Raw genomic sequence first — 22,486 nt, 5'->3', positions numbered from 1 at the left:
TTTCACAGCATGAGGCCCGAACAAAAAGATTTAAGCATTTGATATCTTGATAAACCCAGGTTCGGTTATAAATCATGACATAAAACGTACTTTAGTCCTAGACCGGTTAAAATTAGGCCTAGTCTCTTGCGTAGTCGGCAAGTGTCAAAAGCTTGATCTTGTACAACCATGATCGAATTCCTTCTTATCAATCAGCGATTAAATATGGGTTTAGGCTCCTGGCCGCACAAGTCCTGNTCAATCAGCGATTAAATATGGGTTTAGGCTCCTGGCCGCACAAGTCCTGTGGCTATCTGTTCGTATGCTGCACAGGTATCTCATTGCAAGATTTTTGATCAAACTTTCCGCTATTCTGCATTAAAGGTTTGAGGACGTTTCTACCTTGGACTTTGCCTGGACCCCTCAATGCCTTGGTGGTAGGTACTGAGCAAAACATACTCGTGCGAAGCTCTTGTCGCTAACACGCCAACCTAATAAAGCTCCATCTTCTACTCTCGAGCAATTTCGAACATAAACAAGCCGCGGTTGAGTTTCAAAGGTGGAATTCCTACCTGTAGCAGCCTCCAAGAAACAAATTAATTTAAAGACGAGATGCACCCTGCCTTAAAGATATTCAACACCTACACATAGGCATTATTCTCCTCGAGCAAACTTTGAGCCAGGACTTGGAGAACCGTTTTGTCAGAATTCATGAACAAAGAAAGATCAATGAACTGTTAAGAAAAGGACCCAATCTTGCTATATCTTTCCCACTGTGAGTCTTAGATGAGGCACCAAAATCTCCAGTGGATCTGCATCCTGCATGGGTCCTACGACCGGTGACTTTTTCTTCGGCAATTGAGAGTAATGTAAATCTATTGAGGCTCGACTACGTCGGCAGTGTTCGAGTTGTTAATCTGCTTCGTTTGCTCAGTCATGATTTGCTCTAAATGAATGGTTACGGTTATGGATTCTACCTGTCTCCCCGTGGCTCTTTTGGTTTTACGTTTGGTACATTTGGTTTGACCGAACCACGGATATTTAAATGATTTTTGGAGCAACAATAGAGAGCAGTAGGTAATGTTCTAGACCCTAGCCATTAGTAAGGATGCTTAATAAGCGTTCTGGATTGCTTGCAGACCCTGCATAGCGTTGACGTATTGTTGCTTCATATCTTTACGATTGGTCCAATTCACCTTAGCGCTTAAGATGTCATTTTAGACTAATATGTCACTTTCGGATTACGCAATTGGCACTATACCATATAGTTCACCAATCCCAACAATAACATTAGGTAAAGCAATTGGTTTAGAGTATAGATGATTCAATAGTTCATTATAGTGCACATCACATTATCCATAGGATGTGTTCCCTACTGCTCCCAGCAGCAAACATGCAGATAGTTGATTTTCATCCATTCGGTGTGTTGCGGTGAGATTGTTTTTTACAACCTCACACTAGTTTGATCCCAATTGTTCTAAAACATGTGAGGAGTTCTCTATATCTTACTTCTGCGATCACTAAGTAGCATAAGATATGTTCTTCCTGCTATCTCAGTTAACGCAAAATTGTCTACTATTGGTACCACAGCTTAATGCCCTGCAATTGCCTTTGAAAAGACTTCGGAAAACAGGTAGATCGATCATGCTTGTCGAAATCACTTGTACTAATACATTATTGTTTTTCATTATGCAACTGACGCTATAGTATCCCGGAAGATAGATTTGAATAGAAGATGATTAGTAAACAACGCAAGAGAAGTACCACCTGAAATCTCTCCTTCTTTAATCCGGGTGAAGTTGATACTCTTCTGATTTGGTGGTGTTTTTTTTTCAAAGTTGATAGGATACCCCTACCTGTCATATTAGCACTTCCTGGAATTTTGATAGGAGACCAAAATTTCAAGTCACCCATATTTCAAAAAAAATAGAGGTATAAGAATTAAGGGAAAAGGTTTGGACACCCGTTTAAAAAATAACTTCTGGACACACAACTACATTGCAACTTACAATGCAAAATCCCATTTCTCCAGTATACCGAAAAATTCAAGTGAATGAAAGAGCAAAAGTATGGTACCGCGAAGCTGGGTCTCGCAACAAACCAACAATTCTTTTGCTTCATGGCTACCCCACATCTTCCAACATGTTTCGAAATTTGATTCCTCTGATTGCAACACACTTTCATGTCGTTTCTCCCGATCTCCCAGGATTTGGATTCACGACCGTGGATGAAGACTATACTTATACTTTCGATAACTTAGCCACGACCATTTTTCATTTTGTTAAATCCATCGGTTTGTCCAAATATATTGTTTATCTTTTTGATTATGGGAGTCCCGTCGGATTGAGATTAGCTCTCAAAGATCCTTCGGCAGTTTTGGGTTTGATTATTCAGAACGGTAACGCGTATGAAGAGGGCTTGGATGATAGATTCTGGGGTCCCTTGAAAGACTATTGGAGGTCTGATCAGCAAAATCCATTGTTCTTAGACCAGTTGAAAAGCTTCGTCAAAGACTCAAAGAATATAACATGCCAATACTATGATGGTGTTTCTAATCCAGAGATTGTTGATCCATCTGGTTATACCCTGGATATAGCTTTGATGGCGCGACCAAATCAATCTGATATACAAGTCAAGCTTTTCTATGATTACAAGAACAATGTGACAATGTACACTGAATTCCAAGAATTTTTTAGATCATGCGATATTCCAGTGCTCATCGTTTGGGGAAAAAACGATGTCATCTTCACAGTGGCTGGCGCTGAGGCCTATAAGAGAGATTTGAAAAATGTAACCTTGAGGTTTTACGATACCGGGCATTTCGCTTTGGAAACACACGTAACCGAAATTGCGCATGAGATCATTCAGGCATTTGGATCTTCCACCTTGCCGGATGCGGAATCATGAGATGCCGTTTAGAACACGTTAAATAAATACATTACGTACATGCTGAGACGCATCAAGTTCTTATGGAATAAATAGTTGGGTATAGTAAAGTTATCATAAAATTCAATGAGAAAATTGGGTTTATTGTAGCTCGTGGTGACCTTAAACGATCATGTGCCTTTCTATCGCGCATTTGCGAACAAACAGAAGTAAGCCAGAGCAAGTTAATTCGCTGATAGCAGTTCAAATAACCAACATTGCTCTCATCCCAGTCGTAAAGTGACTCTACTGCGCTTTTAATTACCAGTTGGCAGACTGAAAACTCAATTGAATCACGGCGGTTTGTTTATCGCAGGCACTCGATGATGTAATAAAATCACATCAACAACATGATTATTGACTTGATTTAGACGAAAAAAAAATACAGATAAGCAAGCCGTTCATCAGCATCAACCCAAAGTCCTTTATCAGGACCCTGGCTTATGTCCGGTGTAATTTTCGCGCCCTTGAACGATTAATCAAAAATATATCGGAGTTATAAAGTTCCTATCAGTTGAGTCATAATCTATGCGATCACGATTTTCTGGTTGCCATAAAAGACCTATATATACAAGAAGGATGCTACTGACTAGTTAGTATTGACAGCTTTAGATTCAGGTTCAGTCGAGCAAAGACTTACGCGAACTCATGGTCAAAAAGGTTGTCGCCGCATTGCAAGTGGGTACTTTGCCGGGAGGCACTCAAGCTACACTTGACAACATTTTATCTTATGAAGAGGAGATTAAGAAAAAGAATGTCTCTCTAGTGGTCATACCAGAGGCCACATTGGGTGGATATCCAAAAGGATCAAATTTCGGAACATATCTGGGATATCGCTTAGATTCTGGCAGAAAGGAATTTGCCAAATACTTTTCTCAAGCCATTGAGGTTGGATCTGGTGACGGTTTTCCAGAAATTAATAAGTTGTGCAAACTTGCTAGGAATACGGGTGCTTTCATATGCTGCGGATGTGTTGAACGTGATGGATCGACTTTGTACTGTACCATGGCCTACATCGATCCAAAAGCCGGTTACGTAGGAAAGCACAGAAAGCTTACTCCCACAGCCACCGAACGTTTAATCTGGGGACAAGGCGATGGGTCTACGTTGACAGTAGTTGATACTAAAGTCGGTAAAGTTGGTGGCGCAATTTGTTGGGAAAACATGATGCCCTTGCTGAGACAAACGATGTACGACAAAGGAGTCGAAGTTTGGTGCGCTCCCACGGTGGACCAGAGGCCTTTATGGACGGTTGTGATGCAAAACCTTGCTTATGAGGGGCGATTGTTTGTTGTGAGTGCAGTGCAAATAATGCAAGATGCAACTGCCATGGGTCTAGGGGAAGTAGTTGACGAAACAACGGGGCGCAGAAAATTACCTGGTCTTGATTCCTGTGAGGGTAATTGCATTGACGGAGGTAGCGTTATCGTGAACCCTTTTGGTGAGATAATTGCTGGGCCTCTGCGAGGCACAGAGGGATTGCTTACGGCAGAAATCGATACAGACCTGATAGTACAAGCACGCTACGAACTTGATGTTGTCGGTCATTATTCGAGGGGGGATGTCTTTCAGCTGAGTGTCAATGAGACTTCTCATGGTGTTAAGTACACTACTTAACCTTACAGAACCTTCTTGAATCTTTAACTAGCCAGCAGTTTCCAATGCATGAGGGAGTTGAATTCATAGGACACGTTCAAAAACGTTTCTTCGATAAAGGTGTACAGCAAGAACCATATTTAATTCCCAGAAAATCAACCGCGATAAGTTCATTGTATGGTTTACAGTTCATCTCATGATTTGAAATCTAAATCTTACCACTTTCTAGAAGGCATTTCTATGTCTAAAAATGATGACTTCGGGTTTCTCTATAAGGGGGAATAATTCAATTTCTCTGTTGTGATCCTTTATGCATGAAAGGACGGCTGTAATCTATAAAAAGAGATGTGTGCAGTATCAATAGAGTTCCTTGACAACCGTGAAAATTCAACTTGAGTTTTTTTGAGAGCGAAGATACTTCTTTGAGTGGCACAATAGTCGAGCAACGAATGTTTTTCATGAATCCTGCCTGGAAACCCGCTAGTGCTGCATGAATTTTATAGAGAGGAAAGAAACTGCCAATGTATCTAAAGTGAGAAAGTTTATGTGGACGGACACTCCGCTGAGGATTTGGCTATACAGGCGTTTTTAAAAATATGAGATTAGTGCAGAAAACGGAAGGATTTGGCGCATTTATAAGATCAAACATTACTCAAACTCATTGGGTGGATCTGGGGAGAATGCAACCAGAATTTTGTCACTCTTTTCATTTTTAAGATCAAGCGTCCTATTGAATCCCTGGACTCCTTGAACGTTCTCTAAAATTCGCAGCAGATTCGATGATCTGCACTCAAAACACGAAGAGATATCGGAAAAAGATGTGTCTGTCCCATTTCCATCGGTAAACAGTGATCTACTCTCGCCTCGACGGTGTGATCCTTGTACTCATTCCCAGTGAGCTCCTCACATCTAAATTCTATTTGACAAGATCAGGGGAGGGTGTGCACTTGGCACCTACATCCTGCTTAAGAGGTCCGGGTGTGCTGTCACCCTCTGTGATCCTTGCAGCACTATTCTGTGTGCTTACTGCACCATTTTGCTGCTTGAATCGCTCATTACACTTACTGATTGATATTCAAGCAAGCGGGTCTTCTGAGAAACAGGCGTTGACCTATTGGCTGTCACGATCATGTACCCATGGTCGCAGGTATCCGCATATTTCCTCTTTTCTGTCACATTTCCAGATATCTTATTTAAAGTACGGCTTGAATAAAGGCAGGAAATCAGTAAATGTTGTCGCATCTCGTGTGTCCCCATAATTGCCCTACACACCTTACTCAAATAATCAAAATGGCAAGTTGAAAACTGTCGCAGCTGGCAAAACATCCGCGTACTTCAACCTATAGTAATCGCATCTCTCCTTATGAAGTCATAACTACAAGGATATCGTTGTGATTCTCACGTATGATTTTTAGATGAACAGTTTATATTAAGTACTAAAAGATACGTCAATAGTTCTTGGGCGTTCGAACCTGACATGCGTTGCAAAGAGGATCTGAGACTGTAACGATTAGGTATTTCTCGGGGTCCAGGTTCAAGGGAAATGGTTGCATAATGATCTGCTGTACATTTCTGACCCAGACCAAAACGTTGAGCGTGCCTAGGCGTTCACAGGAACAACAGGTTCGGCAGCCTCAGCGTCTACAGGAACAGCAGGTTCGGCAGCCTCAGCGTCCACGGGACCGGTTTTTTCGATGTCTCCGGCCAAGAACGGTGTGCGTGTAATTGCCAACGCTGTGAAGCGGGACAGGTACGCGCGCGTACCCTCTGCATTCATTTCGCCAACAGAAGTTGTTTTCAAGGGCACCAAGACGTTCACACACAGTAGAAAAAATGCACATAGTGAGAGAAACGCTGAGAACGCTGCAATTGCTATCGACGCCTTGCCTATCTTGCATTGTTTTGAAAATTCGGCGAGGTAGTCCCCCCAAAACCCGTAGTAATAAGCACCATCGCCTTGAGGTGCATTAAATGTGCAGGTATAGTAACTGTAGCTGTTGCCTAAGGTGGCACTTGCCGCGACCCACAGTGAAAAGATGGTAGTTTCAAATACAGAAACCGCGATCAAAGAGTACAAATTGAGCGGCAGTGGTGCTGCAGCAATCACGATCAAATACACGAACGAAATTACGGAGACCGCGAGCTCGAAGCCACGGTCATCGCCAATGTCGATGAGGGTAGCTAGCAAACCAAGCGCCGTGATCGTTGACACGAATTGGACAACTCGAACCGACGCTAGAAACGCGGTGCGCGAGTACCAAGCAGCGGGGCTACTTATGAAGTCGGTGGCTGCTGTCAGGTTTTCGTTTTGCTGCTGCTGTGAAGTGGACATATTATGGCCTCTGGTGAATTTTCGAACACACGATCAGGGCCCTAAAGTGTGAATTGCCAGCTTGTCTGCTATTTATACTTATGCCCAGCGTAAAACGTCCCTCTTTTCGAATGAACCTCAAGGCGTAAAGGCGTTCTGCTCGAGCGAAGAACACTTCGTAGGACGAAGGATGCGGCGCATAGGGTCCATTGGGATGACGTGGGCAGGGTTCTGCTAGAACAGCTCGGAGAAGAAAGGCCCACAGGAAACATGCATGAGCCGTTAAAGAGCAATCTTAGTGAGTCACGGGACTGAGTCATATTTAGGCGGAATATTATTATTTAGTCGTATGAAGTACTACTACTTGCTATATACTTTTTGAGAGCTACTAACTAGGGCTCTTGACGGCTTGAGTATCACAAAGCAAGTCATCCTGCGATGTGCTAGTTAAACAGTACCATATTTTCATAGATGCTCATTAAAAAGGAGAAAAGTCATGCGTTGGACTGTCGTTGATGAGTTTGTAGTGATTGGCTCTGGTACTCACAAAGACTTGTTGAGCAGTGAATTAGCTCCTCAAGTGACATGTAAGAAGCAGGCCAATCTTAGTTCTTATGTTTTACCACCACACGCGTTGATGTTGCTTCGTGAGGTACCGTGTAGTTCTCGATAGCTCGACGCGCTATAGTGCTCGGCACCACACATCAGTCTTTTCTTCTACTGTCAAACAACCTTGCCATTTTACTTGTTGACACGTAAGGAGCGTACATTGCACTGCCCAGATCCCAAGTCGTTGGCCTCTCGAATTGACATGAGGTAATAACGGTTGGCCCTGTAACGCAATTGTTCAGGTTTTCCAAAGGGCTTTTATTGATTTTATTCACGTCGAAAATCTTGGACAGTCGTAAACTGACTTGATTTCGGATCAGCGGGCAGAGAGGTAAAATTTCTCCCTGTGACAACTGGACTTGAATGCGCTAAAATATCCCAAGTTGAGTGCTAATAGAGCTTACCGTCTTGAACGTCAAGGCGAGCAATCCTGAAAAAAGATCAATGTCTCCACCAGTTGTATTTTCACCAAACAAAAAGTACGATTTTTCTTCTCTTCGGAGATTTTATCTGTGATAACCTGGCCCAATTCGTTCGTCCATTCAAAAAGGCCGGGCAGCTATTCTTCGTTAAAAGCGAAGTTCTAGCGAGAATACGCATCTCAACTGAACCTCAAATAGATCAGAGGCAAAACATTTCTGTACAGTAATTGCTCTGTAGAGCTTGAAAATGCGGTAAACCCCCAGCTAGACATCCGGCGATGATTAATGTTCAACGGGTTCATGGCATGTTCTGTCCAAATTTGAGTGGTCCTTCTTAAATTGTTATATAGTGCCAACTTTTTTGTGCGCATTATCTTCAACAGTTCACGTTCACTAGCGCTCAAAGTCCCAAGTCCATCATATTTTTGAGTTGAACTTTACGAGAACATAATCGGTCATCACTCGCGAGCCCCTCGGCACCAGGCTTATCGACTAGTGGACCTTGATGCCACACCTTTGGGTAGCTTTCTTACACCAGGAGAAATCTCCGTCAAAGCTAATCCGGTTCCCTTATGTAGAGCGAGTAACAACTGCTGTGGAAAGTTGGAAGTCCTTGCTTTTGAAAGTATCCATACTTGTTGTACAACTCAGATTGAGACCCAGAAGTTTTATGGTGCGGTCCTGCCGCAGGTCAGTCGAGTTTTCAAAAGAAGATTGATTTCGGCATATGAACTCTTGGCAAATCCCTTGCAAAGTTTGAATGTGCATCCAATTATGGTGTGATCTTATCGAGACAGGGCTTGAGTTGTCATGCAGTGTTGGGTGGAACTTGAGTCATCAGGGTCGCTTTAAAAACAAATCTTGTTAGCCATACGTTTCACGTGGACATTCACGAATCATTGTTTACTTGGACATGCCCTGTGTTCTCAAAATAGACCCCACAATTGATCATGGTATGTCCTGTTTGACTACGATCATTTTATTGGTTTTGTCATGCGCACCATTTGCTGTTGATTAGATGAACGACTATTTCCTCTCTCAACCTCTTTAAAGGCATTTAAAGCTTGATAGCATCATTTGGCATGGATGCAAAACGGAGACTTAAATTCTGGAGTTTCGTTCACTAATAAAAGAATAACTTACGGGCGAACTCGCTTTCTTGTTTTGAACAGAATACTCCTACCTCCGCCTGCCAGACTGCAAGCGCTGGTCCGATAATTATGTAGGTGGAGGTTGTTTTCAGAGTATTCAGGACTTTGACACCTAAGAGCCACTCTCCCAACTCATGAGGAATAAATGCGTCGTAAGCTCCATTGACCATAGATGCATTTTAAAACACCTCAAATGAGATTTTGTCCCTGGTACCTCTTCGCATATCTCATCTTTGATGCTAGCGAAAATTATTCGACTGAAGCATAGTAACAGAAATGATTAGGCCTCTTCGCTGCGTTACCGCTGAATTGAGTTGCAGATATGCTATCGCGCGACAGTACTTCGAGTGGACACATCTCTCTTCTATGACGCTGCGCTATCCTTTGAGCAGGTAAGTGCACTCTGACATTACCCAAGAAGAGTTTCCAACACTAAGGGCTCTACAGAATTGGCGTTATGATCGGGTAAGGCTCATATGTTGCTGACGAACTCAAGCCTGGATATTTCTTTGCTCGAACTTCGGAGGGAAAGGGTGCTATTCAGTGTACAAAATTAGCACTAATTTTCACGAATGCTCATATGATGCCATCAACTACGTCCGTGTAATGATGTTGCTTAGGCGAAGCGGCCACAATCCAGAAACCTATGCCAATTTCATCGTTTCCTATAACAGCCACGAGTCAAGTTCGAAAATGCTAATATTTTGCAAAAAGTGCCTATAATACTGGCTACGCACCTCGAATGAAGCGAGAGACATATGGGCGATCGATGCCTCATTATGTCCAGCCTGAAGTCAATTGCAGCTTTCAAAATAAGGGGGGAAGGGAACATACCGCACGTTCCAAATCCTTGGTTTGGCAAGCGCGATTTTTCTGTTAGCACAGTAATTTCAGAGCCTGGCAATTCCCGATATCACGTCTATGACGGCTCTCGATGGACTGATCACGGCAGAATGACACGAATTCCTTTTGGAAATGCCAGTGCGTATTCAGACGTCTTGCAGGAGGTAGGAAGAGAGAAAAGGTGCTACATGTGCATTTCGTTTGTACATTAACAACTAGGAAGAGGGAAGCTCTCTATTCAATATAGAGAACAACTGTGTATTCTCTCGCACCTCCGGAAGCGACCCTTACTCGGTCTAAATTGTTCATTCGTACCAATTAATGCTGTTTTCACCTTTGTTCGCGGAGCACATCGCAATGAAAATACATTGTTAGCTATTGCGCAGTCGGCTTACAATTCACGTTTCTGAGGTTTTCAAATGTGTCCTTCAGATTGGCAGATAAGAAGACGTAATTATATTAATTTGAAAGACAGAAGGTCTTCAAGTTCCTATCTTCTCCGACATTTGTTCAGATTTCGGTGGGGACCGCATACCCAAGAGGACATTCACGCATTCCTGGAGGTCAGGTTCATACCTCGACTCCATTGTCGAATGTCTCGACGAAATCTGTCTTTTCAAAAATATTCAAAGCATGTGATCCTCTGACCACGAAGACCACTGGTGACCGAATCGCGTGATTGAGGTGGCATTTGATCTACCCACAGATGCCAACAGTATCGCAGGAGTAGGAGCAGCTGGAAAAGCACCGGGACTATTGTTGCGAACAGACTCGATGACTTTAGATTGTGAAGCTTGGGGCACTGTTTGTGGCACTTAGCTATGGCATTCAACCATGGCACTAATACCAGTAGCAGTCGGACATTCCGATATGATAACCGGTCACTCCGTGCTTCAACTTCACTTTATAAAGACTGCGTTTTCCATTCTAATCTGTCAGTTTCGCTTTTTAACCTGAACGATCACCAGTAGAAACCAATCGCTAGTCTACGAAATGTCCCCCGTCATCGCATCATCAACTGTAGCGCAAACACCAGCCGTTGAAGCCGACTTTTTACGTCTTAATCTTAGTACTGACAATAACGGTGGTTCCGGTTACACTAGGTCAAACTTCGGTCATGACGAGATAGACTCAAACGGTATTCTGATCCTTAATGCGAAAAACAGAGGCAATGCAAAAAACCCGGATTTTCTGCCAACGTGGGATCCATCCGAAAAGTATGCTCCATTGGAGTTTCATGCTTACGAAGATCCTGCCCTTAAAGCAGACCCATCATTCCCGAATCTGTTCCCTGACGCAAACGAAAAAGGACTCAAAGTTAAAAGTATCACACCAAAATTGGGTTCTGAAGTCAGAAACATCCAGTTATCTGCTCTCAACGATGCTGCTAAAAATGAATTAGCTCTCTTAGTTGCCCAGAGGGGTGTCGTTGTATTCAGGAACCAGGACTTAATCGACAAAGGACCAGAATTTTCGGTAAAGTTTGGAAAACATTTTGGAAAACTGCACATTCACCAAACTTCTGGTCATCCTAGAAATGCACCAGAGTTACATGTTGTCCATACTAGGCCAGATAAAGGGGGATTTGAGAATGTGTTTAAGGATGACATCTCCTCAGTTCGCTGGCACTCCGATGTCTCCTATGAATTGCAACCACCTTCTTACACCTTTTTGAGCATCTTGGAAGCTCCTGAAAGTGGGGGCGACACCTTATTTGCAAATTCTGTCGAGGCTTACGAGAGGCTTTCACCAGCTTTCAGAGAGTTCATTGATGGATTACATGTGATCCACAGTGCCTTAGAGCAAGCAGTTAACTCTAAAAACAACGGCGGTGTTCAGAGAAGAAAGCCAGTTGCACACGTCCATCCCTTGGTTCGAGTCCACCCTGTTTTGAAAAAAAAGAGTCTTTACCTAAACCAAGGCTTTGCTAGGAAAATTGTAGAGCTGAAAAAACCTGAGTCTGACGCGGTTTTGAATTTTTTATATGGCCTGGTCAACAATTCCCTTGACTTACAGCTTAGAGCCAATTGGGAGCCTGGGACGGTCGTTGTCTGGGACAATCGCCGAGTGAATCATTCAGCAAGTGTTGATTGGGATTCCGAATCTGCAAGACATGTGGTGAGGATCACTCCTCAAGCTGAAAGGCCAGTTGAAGATTTGAAATTTCTCAATGACAGTACTTATTATCCATCTTCAACCACTGATAGTGTGTCTCACAACTGATGAAGCACGGTTAAATATATAGATACTTATTATGAAGCGAGCTAGACATTTTTACCATCCCTTTCTGCTTAACGTAGGATAAAATGAAAATTCACTCGAGGGCATCACCTTTTCGTCTGTGAGATCTTCATGAACAAGTGAGTAGAGTCTAATCGAATTGAGAGGACGAATAACGGCAGCACATCTCGACTCTGTTGTTCAATCGACACCATAGAGTTTGTCTGATTGAACGACACACTGTGATATTTGATGCCCATTGACGTTCCCTCAGCGGAAAAGTGCCGCTGGAAAGGTGATTATTTTCTATTCCTTTCTCAAGCTTGAAAACCTGATCTCGCCCACCGAAGCAACAGAAAGCAGGCATGAGCCCTAAATGATTGAATTATCTTAACACAGCCTTACATGAACCTGTCTGATCAATGGTGTGCGCTGAGTGCTTGGACCTAGCCTCCGAGCTTGTACTCTTATGACACATTCGCCAGTATTAGTGTGTGCAGATATTGGTGACCTGATTTCATTGCAAGCGCCCCAGATATGAATCGAAGTTTGCTTGAACTTACAGGATTGTTTCTTCCGCAGTCAACAGAAATCTCTTGCGAATCAGCCTCGTGAATTTATAGTCTTGAAAATCATAACCTATTAACTCTAATCCTCATGCAAGAGCTTGGTGCTTCTGAGGCCCTCCGTCGGATGCCGTAAGTTATCACGGAAACGAAGTCCAATGTTTAGACCCTGACGACGTTTCAGAAAACAGTTTCCTGTAAGTTCCGAGGGTTCATCATGGTAGCTTGAATGAAATTCCTAGACTTACCAGGGCCCATTGCGTCCACATCGGTCGCCGCAGCATTCCTTGTTTGTATCATTTCTTAGCCCCGAGCATAAGAGATAATGAGACGGGCTAAAACGTACATGGACTGAATTGCGACTAATGTATGCGTCAGCATTATTGTAGTTCTACACCATTGACTTCTAATGCACCAGTTGAGTCAAAACTTCAGGTATTATCAGAACAAGCCTAAGAAAGATCGGAGCCTGCCGAGCCAAGAAAAAGAACATCGGACCATATAGGGCAGCATCCGGTCTGGTGATTTATGCTTGTCCTTCTTTCTCACACCGATGTATTGGTCCTGATAAACAAATGAGGAATCACCTCAATGGTATCCGGTATCCTGCATTCTTCTAGCGCCGTCGTACATTGGGCCCTTTATGTTCCTCTAGGATTTGCCGCAGTGTCAGTAACTCAAAAGACTACCAGACTCAGCTATAAACGCGGATGGAGATATGCGGCAGTATAATATCGCGCCCAAAGTCTGCGCTTTGCTGTGTTTTGGACACGTACGGACATTAAGGGAAGCTGATTTTTGGCAAGTACCAAATGTATTGTACCAAGTGAGTAATGGTCAGAGTTTTCAATCGAGCGATCTTTGCAGCTCACACCTGTGAGCGAAGCGGATATTTGTTGCACGACTCTTGCTGTTCTCCGAATCAGAAACAATGCAGGACGGCACACTAGCCATACAACCTCAAACGAAATACGCCAAGACACAAAAGACATTCCGTCTTCTCTTTTGTTGAAATTTCGATAAAACCATCGGTTACGTCCAATGACCATCATCACCTCTATATAAGACGTCCCATCAAAATTACATCTCACAACGTCGACGGTCTGGAGGAAAACGTCGAAGTGAAAATCGCAGCGATACTCTTGATTATGATGAAACCTGGACGACCACGATCTGCTTTTACTTTGTCAATACAGAGATCGCCCACGTAACCGTACAGATCGTTAACAACACTAAGCTCATCGCTGAAATCAGATCAGTAACCTAAATCAAAAGAAACTCAACCCTTTTGAATTGATTGCGAGGCGCATCTACCGTGAGACCAACAGACAGTACTCATAGTCATACAGCATTTCACTCACAGTAGCTTGAAATGCTGCACCTGGAATTTGAAATCAACTTCAATTATCAAGGGCAATCATCAAAGATAATTATCAACTTCTTGATCTGGGAAGCGGTCGGTCTTCCTGTTGCATGTAGCGACGCAGCATTGGTACGTCGGAAATTGTTGAAGTGCTGAAAATTCCGCCGGCGGGTCTCCTATCATTTATAATAATGAGTATATTTCTGGATGACTCAACATTGTCTTTTCTCCTGTATAAGTTGGCAGATCCTACGAAGTCTTGGCATGAGAAGATACATATTCAATTGACACAGGTTAATTGAGCTGCTAGGCGATGGTTCAAACTAATATTCACGGCCAAAAAGTTGACGATAATGTCCTGAACTGCGCGGAAAGAGAGCTTCCCAAGAAAGTTACCTTGCAAGGTCAATTCTGCAAATTGGAGCCTTTGAATGTGGAAAAGCACAGCGCAGAGCTTTATGAGGCGTTTTCAGAAACCAATGTCGACCGTCTTTTAACTTACTTACCCATTGAACCCTTCAATACGCTAGATGACTACAAAAAGACTATGCTAGGCTTTATCAACTTAGATCACTGTGTTGCATTTGCAATCATTAGTGGAATTACAGGGCGTGCATGCGGAACGATATGCATAAAAAGAATTGATGCCCGCGGTGCGTCCGCTGAGATCGGGTTTGTGATTTTTTCTTCTCAACTCCAGCGTACTGTTATTGCCACGGAGGTCCAGTATTTGCTGCTGAGATACTTATTTGACGACCTGGACTATAGACGAGGTGAATGGACATGCGATGCTTTCAATGAGCCCTCCAGAAATGCAGCCTTGAGGCTAGGATTTAAATACGAAGGAACTTTGCGCAAATCTTTCATTTACAAGGGCCGAAACAGAGACCAACAGTGGTTTTCCATTGTGGAAGATGAGTGGCCCGTGGTCAAGCAAGCTTTCGAACAGTGGTTGAGCCCTGAAAACTTCCAAGATGGCGTACAAAAGCGTAAACTTTCCGATATTCGCGAAACTATCGCTGCAGCGTGAGTGAGCATATATATGGGAACCACCTCCTCGCCCGGCAGATGAAGAAGCGACTCGGCTGTGATTCACAGTTGATATTGACAGACATAGCCAAGTTCTCAATAAGATAGAGAAAAGTAAGCATGAGCTCTGCATGATGCGATAGCGATTGTCAACTAATAAATACCGGAGCTTCTCTTTTGTCTCGATATCTTCTCACCAGCGGTATAGTTGTGTTCAAGAAAATGTAATGGAGTTCTAAGCTCTCTCAGAGTTTCACTATCACTTAGGCATAGGAGCTTTACATGAGCAAAGACACCTTGCCGTCATAAATTTTCTACACGTTCAAGAGTTCAAATTAAAAATTCTCAAAATGCCGCCAACGTTGGTTTAGGTTTTAGTGTCAGCCACGCTAGTGCTCGCGTTATGAATCAGAAACATGGCTTTTGAGGTACATGGGACGATTGCATGCGAGAGGTACGTGTTGACTTGATCTGGTCTAACATTTAAACAAGAATGAACAATCAAATCATAAGTTTGGCGTCCTCAGTAACTGTTTGACTATACTTTTGCAGTCTCTTTCAATCTCTCTGACAGACCATCATCAATAATGGTTTTATTGTAATCCGTACCCTTGGGATATTCGTTGACCTCCACTAATCCTGTTTCTGCGACATAAATTGACCAATACTCAACAAGGTCATTAAGCTTGTCCGGATGTTCAGAACTGATGTCAGTGGTCTCACCTAGATCTTTGGACAAATCAAAAAGCTGCCATTCCCCGGTTCCCAGTGGCTCAGGGATGTAAACTGCTTTCCAAGAATCTTTTCTTATTGCTCTTTGCCCGAAAAGCTCCCATCCAGTCAATGTATTCTTATCATGAATACGGTGCGATGAGCCTTGCAAATATGGCAGCCATGACTTGCCTCTGAGAGTATGTACTTTTCGACCCTGAAATTGAGGACCTGGGTGAGGAATTTCAGCTAGTTCTAGTAATGTTGGTAGTATATCCATCACAGTAGTAAATTCATTTATCACATTCCCTGCCTGCTGTTCTTGTGTCAATGGGGGGAAGTGGAGGATCAAAGGGCAATTTATTCCGCCCTCGGTGGCCCACATCTTATACATATATCTCGGTGCTGTGGCAGCCTGGGCCCACAGGTCTCCATAAAACACAAAACTGTTTCCATTTCCAACATTAGCAAAGCTGTTATCGTATTTTTTGGTGATGTTGTCTCCGAAAAGTTTACCTCCAAAAGGCAGAGCCTCTAGCAGCATACCTTCCGCTCCATTATCGGACATAAATATGATCACTGTATTATCAATTTCACCAGTGTCCTCTAATCTGGTCAGAACACGGCCAATATTTCTGTCCAGTTCGTCCACCATGGCAGCGTACGTTTCCATGATACGAGAAGAGTATTCTTGGTCTTTTCGATCTAGCTCATCCCAAACTTTATCATTTTTCGTTTCGACTAGATGCGGTACGATCCCTTCTTCGAGGATTCCTTGCTCTTCTGCATTTCTCAGTCTGTCGCGCCTTAATGCTAGGGGCCCTTCGAAGTACCGGCCTTTATATTTTTCTATGGTCTCGCGAGGTGCTTGTAAAGGCCAGTGAGGAGCGGTATAGGTTAGAAATCCCAGAAAGGGTCTTTCATCTCGCTGTTCATCGTCCTCCAAATATTCAAGAAACTTGTCGGTGAAATATTCCGTACTATAGAATTCTTCTGGCAATTCTTCTTCAACATCCAAACGACGACCGTTTTCTTGATAGATAAAAGGCATGAAACTCTTTTCATTTACGTCGAATTTATAATGATTTCCCGCTCCTGGCAATAAGGTGAAGCTTTTTTCGAATCCTCTTTTATCTGGCCAATGCGGTTCGTCAAGTCCCAAGTGCCATTTGCCTGAAATTAACGTGTAGTAATCAGGGCCGAGGATCTCGGGCAACGCTGCTATTCTGAAATTCAGATATCCCTCGTAGCCAGGTTTTCCGGCAAACTTTTCAGGGAATCCTCTTGCATATTCTGCCATTTGCCCTAGACCAGCTAGGTGATTGTCAGTTCCTGAAAGTAACATTGATCTGGTGGGCGAACACGCGGACGCGGTATGAAAGCCTGAGAATCTCAGACCATCACGACCCAACTTATCGAGGTTTGGGGTATGGATCTCACTGCCAAAACAACCGATATCCGTGAATCCCAAGTCATCTGCTACTATCACTAAAAAGTTTGGCTTCTTTGGTGACATCTTAGTCGCTGGGTTCATCCTAGCGTTCAAATCTGGCTCTAAGCTTGGGAGCACTTCATCCTTTTTATGCTATTTTAGTGATCATCATCCTCGGTGATCGTTCGATAACTCTCGATATCATTAGATATGATTTCTTTCCTTCAAGTCATAATGTCTTCGAGGCTCACAACAGTTGGTCATTATTCAGTTCTCGAGCTCACGAAGGAAGATCACATGTTAGGAACAAACCTACGTGCCGGTTAAATCGACAAGCGCCAGCAACGAGAACCATCAGTGGTACGTTGGATCGGTGAAGGGCAAAATACACGAAATTTCAGTTCAAGTTAGACCAAAGTGAATCTGGCCGAATGATCTGCAGAAAGTGGCTGAAATCTTCATTTCATGTAAGCCCAATTTCATGTGCCTTCAGAAACAATATAATATATTTCCGATTCTACACCTTGAACCTAAACATGAAGCCCCAGTGCCAGCTGGATCGTCCTTTCTTTCCTCACTGCTATAGCCAGTTATAGTGTAATCACTTTTTCAACTTACATTGAAAGATGATATGTGGCGTCCTATGTATTTTACTGACAACGTAGAGCTGATACCTTCTCTTTTATGGCGTGTAGTTTTGGATAGAGTATTTTCCAGCGGCGTAGCAGCTGATCTAAAATCTGTAGTTAACAATTCTCTACCCAAGGATTTGAAACCTGCTAGTGTGTTATTCAGGAAATAAATAATTGAATTCACCGTGATACTGCTAAACCGGGGTAGCTTCTAACTTAGTAATCGCTTGAAGAAACGTTCAAGGGGAAGGACCAACGGGGCTACTTACACTGTTATAACTATGTCGAAACAGAAACAAATTCTTCATTTGCAGACGAAACAGTCGATATTCGGAAAAGGGCCTCCTAAGCCATCACTTGATTGCGAAACAGCGGATCGATTCGGCTCAACATGAATCAATCAAAACTTTTCTCTAAGTAACAATGAATATATGAAAGGATATATACATATATGAAGATTATAGATTAAGAGATGTGGAGACTGTGCGACGATAATCTCCCATGCATGCTTCTATCTGCCACGATTAACTGTCTCAGGACAGGAAAAACAATGTTCAGAAACTTATGCGACGCTCAATGGCAGCTATATTTTCGGCCTTCTGTTCCGTAATATTTTGTTTAGCCCGAACCGACAGAACAAGAGCAATCAAACTGAGTGCAATGGACAACAAGAATACGCCGCGAATACCTGTTTTATAACTCGCTATCACAACGTCCCTGATTTCTGGCCTCAGCTTGCGAATAATAGACGTATTTTGGCTCAATTTGATAAGCAAGCGACTGATTTCTTCTTCTGAAGCCAAGTCCTTCAAACCTTTTTTTAAACCTCTGCTCACAAGGGTCTGTACAAGACTCGAACTACCTGCAACACCCCAAACACAGCCAATACTTCTAAAGAGGTACAGAGCTGCGGTGGCCGTGGCCTGTTTTCTAACCGAAAACGCGAAGAGGAAGGAGAATAGGGTTGAAGGAAACGTTATACCTTGTCCAATGTTGGCGGGAATCAGCAGCAGAAACTTTAACCAGCCCGGAGTTGATTTGTTGATGAAAAGAAAGCACACATTACCAAAAAACATGAGCGCAATTCCTCCAATTAGTAAAGCAGGCAGACGCCTTGTCTGTTTCATCGAAATTCCCATTATGAGACCCCCAATCGGAGTACAAAAGGCGGGGATGGCTAGGCGAAGACCAGCTTGAGCGGCAGTATCTCCAGCTACCACTTGAAAATATAGTGGGAGGGTGAAAAGATAGGCATAAGCTACAAAACCGACGAAGAAGCCAATGATCAAAATGCTGTTCGTTGACCCGCCTAAAAGATGGTGCGGAATAATTGGGTGGGCGGACGTAGTTTTTTCGACGTAAGCAAATAGTACTAGGGAGGCGATACTCAGGAACAAGAACGCAAGCGATTTCCAGTCTAAGACTTCCAGACCCTTGCCAGCCGAGGAACTGGCATCTGTTAAAAAGATCAACTGGGCTGTTAGTCCGATAATTAAGAGAAAGGCGCCGCTGAAATCTATTTTTTTCCACCTCTCGATTCCTGCCACATGGGTATGGTTTGGTTGGTCCTGGACGAATAAATAGGCGAATACAGTTCCGGCTATTGAGATGGGAACCTGAACGAGAAAACACCATTTCCAGCCAAAGATCGCTGCGATACTTCCACCGCTGGATGCCCCGATAACCGCACCGGTGCCGACGAGAATATTTTGGAACGACTGATAAATTCCGCGCTTTTCAGGGCTGATGATGTCTGAATTGACGATAGTCGAAAGCGTGATCAGCCCTCCGCCGCCTATACCTGTTACTGCACGCATCAAAATCAGAGTGAAGATGTCGGTCGACAACCCGCAACCCAAACAACCCAATGCAAAAATGCTATTGGCGAAAAACATGCATTTGCGTCTGCCCAGAGTGTCCGAAAAGGATCCGTACAAGGGCTGGAAGGAAGTGCACGTCACCAAGTAAGCAGTGGTAATCCAGCTGGCAATTTTGACATCTTCGAATTCGTCCCCGATAAGCTGGTAGATGGACGCTGTGATAGTGCTATCGAAGCCCGATAGGAAGACATTGGTGAAAAGTGCTGTTTCGATCAAAAAAATCCGGTGTTTTTCAGGCCAGCTTTTACCCACATATATTTGTGCCTCTTCGTCGGTGTTCAGCTGCGGAGCGATCGACGAATACGTTGTCGCCAAAGGTCCCTCAGACTCTTGCGTAAATGACATCGTCTGCCTCTCCTGCAACGACAAAAATTTAGTTTGACAGCCGACCCACAAGACTACAATGATCGTTTCTCCGGGCCAAAGTCCATTTCTATATATATTGGATTAGATACAAAGCTATCATAAGAGAAGTGAGGGCTAACCCACAGCCCGTGTCTTATAAAATCCAGGCTTTAACTGAAGCCACATCATAATCATGAAAAAGGTGAACTAATTAATGATGTAGGGCTGTTAAGGCTAATAAGATTAAGGTAAATTAATTGTAACTCTCGATTCTCTGTCACGTGATATGTGCTCTCACGGGCTCTCACGGATTTGGTAAGGCTCCTGCCCTTATAGAGAGAGAGATAACCCATACATTGTGGGCGGTAGGTTGATTGTTAAGTGCGGGATGCCTACGTTCGAGTTCCAAAGGGTCCTGAAGTAATCAGTAAGGCTTCAACGGGGCTGAGGTGTGCCCAGTGATTGAATTTCCAGAAGCTGCCGATCCTAAATACTAACCGTTGAACGCCGTTTAGGGGCTGGCAAACGTTTTTGATGATGTACACCGTTGGAATTAAAAACAATTTCAGGATCTGCACTAGAGCTGGAAACCCGTTTTTTCGAAAAATAACGTTAATCTGCAGATCAGGCAAGATCTCGGGTTTGGTTTTAGAAACCCTTAGATTATTGGCGCGCTCAAAGCAGTCTCGACAGCGTTTTTTTCACTGTAGTTCTTGTCGGAATCCAGCTAAACATTGTAAATTTAAGCACGAAGGTGATAGGGAAAAAACGACGGGCCTGTCCAATGAGAAAATAAATCGGGGCCTAATGGCAGGTGACGACAATTTTCTGATGTAGGTAGAGCGTCTTCGAACAGTCGCGTAAGAAGTTTGCCTCGGTCGAGGTCACCTGTACGCTGCTTATCTCACAAAAGAGAGCTTATATTAACGTTTTCTCGACGTCATGGGAAAAAGGGAGCTTCGCATGAGACGTGATCGGCGGAATACGCACCCATCAAACAGTTTGGTGACCTCTGGCGTCGCCTTTCAGCAACACAGGCTCGTGGAAAATCAGTGTACGGGCATGGCAGTGTGTAAAATTCGACAAAAGAGAATGCATCGCCTACCCACAGTTTTCATCACGTGTTTGGTGAAACCCCAGAGCGACAGATTCTATGAAGCTGACAACTCGACCTTACTATTATACTGGCACTTAAGGCTATGGGCACTTGTGCTCGGTTATCTTGGAGCGTTACCCAAAACCCATAAAGTCAATTATGTCAAATTCTGAAGAAACGGCAAATCAATTATTTGCTCCTAGCACCAGGACGGCCAAATAGTATTCGTGCTTGTTTTGGGATCCATAGTTAGTCCCCGTAACGTTTCGCTACGATAATTGTGTCACTACCATGTTGACACATTCCATTGTCGAAGTTCTCTATATGCATAGCGTCAGATATATGACAAAGTGATCACTTGCACGTGACAGGATGACAGCGACGGAATTGGCAAAATAGTCAAACAATCTAAACCAGCTCCTGATCTGAGTGGCATGACGTTGATTCTACCGAGTGGCACCATTTGCATTGATAATATTATCTGTCCAGTAACTCATTGACGTTATTGTTCCCGGAAAGATTGAAAATTTTGTTACCTTCAGTGACGGAACATTTCCAAATTTGTATAAGAAGGGAAGTTTTACCCACCCTTCAAGCTCATCGCATTCATGATAGATCAATCACGGAGAGATAACTTTAACTCGATAAGAGAATGGTTTACATCTTACAATAATGGACATAATCACCCAAGATATGGGCTGTTTATCCTGCAACGACACTCCAGAGACAGAGTCTCAACACCAGTACAAACAGGTTAGTATTGTTAGCCTTTTTGCTGATGACTGCATCTTTTCGTGCTGCCTCAAATGTAGGAAATGTTTTTGTAAGTGGAAAATATTGTGTTTTTTATTTGATGCTAAGATTTCCATCTTTCACCATCAAAAGTGATTGGATATCGTGAGGCACCGATCACTATCAGTATTTTGCTGCACTTACTAGGGGGTGGACAACATTTTGTCTCTTCCTGTCGTGTGTGTGGTTATCGAACCGTTCTTATGAGAGGTGCCAACAGCTCGAGTATTTCGGCTATTCGCTTATTCTATCGCTGTCTTCTCATCACGTGCTTATTACGATCGCGCCAGGCGTAAGAAGAGAACTGACAATAAGGTGCTTCGTCGGTCCCTTCTAGTCACAACTACTGTTAGCCTTTTCATAGTTCCAGGGGTGTCAGTTCAACTGAAGAAATGATCTCGTCCATGTAATTCTACTGTCTTAAACAAAACATGTGTGTCACTTCTTATGGTGGATATCATTATATGTTTGGTGGACTAGAGACAGCATTAAGACAACTTATCATAAAATTCGATCATCCCCTTGATACCCTTTGTGAACGTCAAATTTGAGTCACAAATACTCCTCCACTAAGCTGTTTAAGT

The 22,486-nt window shown here is 43.3% G+C and overlaps 7 protein-coding genes across 7 annotated transcripts; 4 read left to right on the top strand and 3 right to left on the bottom strand.

Moving 5' to 3' along the window:
- Positions 1-1,989: 1,989 nt before the first annotated feature.
- Positions 1,990-2,886, top strand: LALA0_S14e01948g (LALA0S14e01948g1_1; the record flags this gene model as incomplete). The annotated part of the gene is made up of 1 exon (XM_022772177.1): positions 1,990-2,886. One exon carries the CDS (start codon positions 1,990-1,992, stop codon positions 2,884-2,886), a length of 897 nt encoding a protein of 298 aa, XP_022631105.1.
- A 666-nt stretch (positions 2,887-3,552) lies between these two features.
- LALA0_S14e01926g (LALA0S14e01926g1_1) lies at positions 3,553-4,521 on the top strand (the record flags this gene model as incomplete). The annotated part of the gene is made up of 1 exon (XM_022772166.1): positions 3,553-4,521. One exon carries the CDS (start codon positions 3,553-3,555, stop codon positions 4,519-4,521), a length of 969 nt encoding a protein of 322 aa, XP_022631104.1.
- A 1,579-nt stretch (positions 4,522-6,100) lies between these two features.
- On the bottom strand, positions 6,101-6,832 carry LALA0_S14e01904g (LALA0S14e01904g1_1; the record flags this gene model as incomplete). The annotated part of the gene is made up of 1 exon (XM_022772154.1): positions 6,101-6,832. One exon carries the CDS (start codon positions 6,830-6,832, stop codon positions 6,101-6,103), a length of 732 nt encoding a protein of 243 aa, XP_022631103.1.
- Positions 6,833-10,829: 3,997 nt separating this feature from the next.
- LALA0_S14e01882g (LALA0S14e01882g1_1) lies at positions 10,830-12,059 on the top strand (the record flags this gene model as incomplete). Its single annotated transcript, XM_022772143.1, has 1 exon — positions 10,830-12,059. The coding sequence occupies one exon, from the start codon at positions 10,830-10,832 to the stop codon at positions 12,057-12,059; it is 1,230 nt and encodes a 409-aa protein (XP_022631102.1).
- Positions 12,060-14,298: 2,239 nt separating this feature from the next.
- LALA0_S14e01860g (LALA0S14e01860g1_1) lies at positions 14,299-15,015 on the top strand (the record flags this gene model as incomplete). Its single annotated transcript, XM_022772132.1, has 1 exon — positions 14,299-15,015. One exon carries the CDS (start codon positions 14,299-14,301, stop codon positions 15,013-15,015), a length of 717 nt encoding a protein of 238 aa, XP_022631101.1.
- Positions 15,016-15,552: 537 nt separating this feature from the next.
- On the bottom strand, positions 15,553-17,241 carry LALA0_S14e01838g (LALA0S14e01838g1_1; the record flags this gene model as incomplete). The annotated part of the gene is made up of 1 exon (XM_022772121.1): positions 15,553-17,241. One exon carries the CDS (start codon positions 17,239-17,241, stop codon positions 15,553-15,555), a length of 1,689 nt encoding a protein of 562 aa, XP_022631100.1.
- Positions 17,242-18,343: 1,102 nt separating this feature from the next.
- On the bottom strand, positions 18,344-20,014 carry LALA0_S14e01816g (LALA0S14e01816g1_1; the record flags this gene model as incomplete). Its single annotated transcript, XM_022772110.1, has 1 exon — positions 18,344-20,014. The coding sequence occupies one exon, from the start codon at positions 20,012-20,014 to the stop codon at positions 18,344-18,346; it is 1,671 nt and encodes a 556-aa protein (XP_022631099.1).
- Positions 20,015-22,486: the final 2,472 nt, after the last annotated feature.

Source organism: Lachancea lanzarotensis, scaffold LALA0S14 (assembly GCF_000938715.1).
Source record: "Lachancea lanzarotensis genome assembly LALA0, scaffold LALA0S14, whole genome shotgun sequence".
NCBI classification, from domain to species: domain Eukaryota; kingdom Fungi; phylum Ascomycota; class Saccharomycetes; order Saccharomycetales; family Saccharomycetaceae; genus Lachancea; species Lachancea lanzarotensis.
The sequence above is the reverse complement of the archived record's forward strand: the minus strand, read 5'-3'. Positions and strand labels throughout refer to the sequence as shown.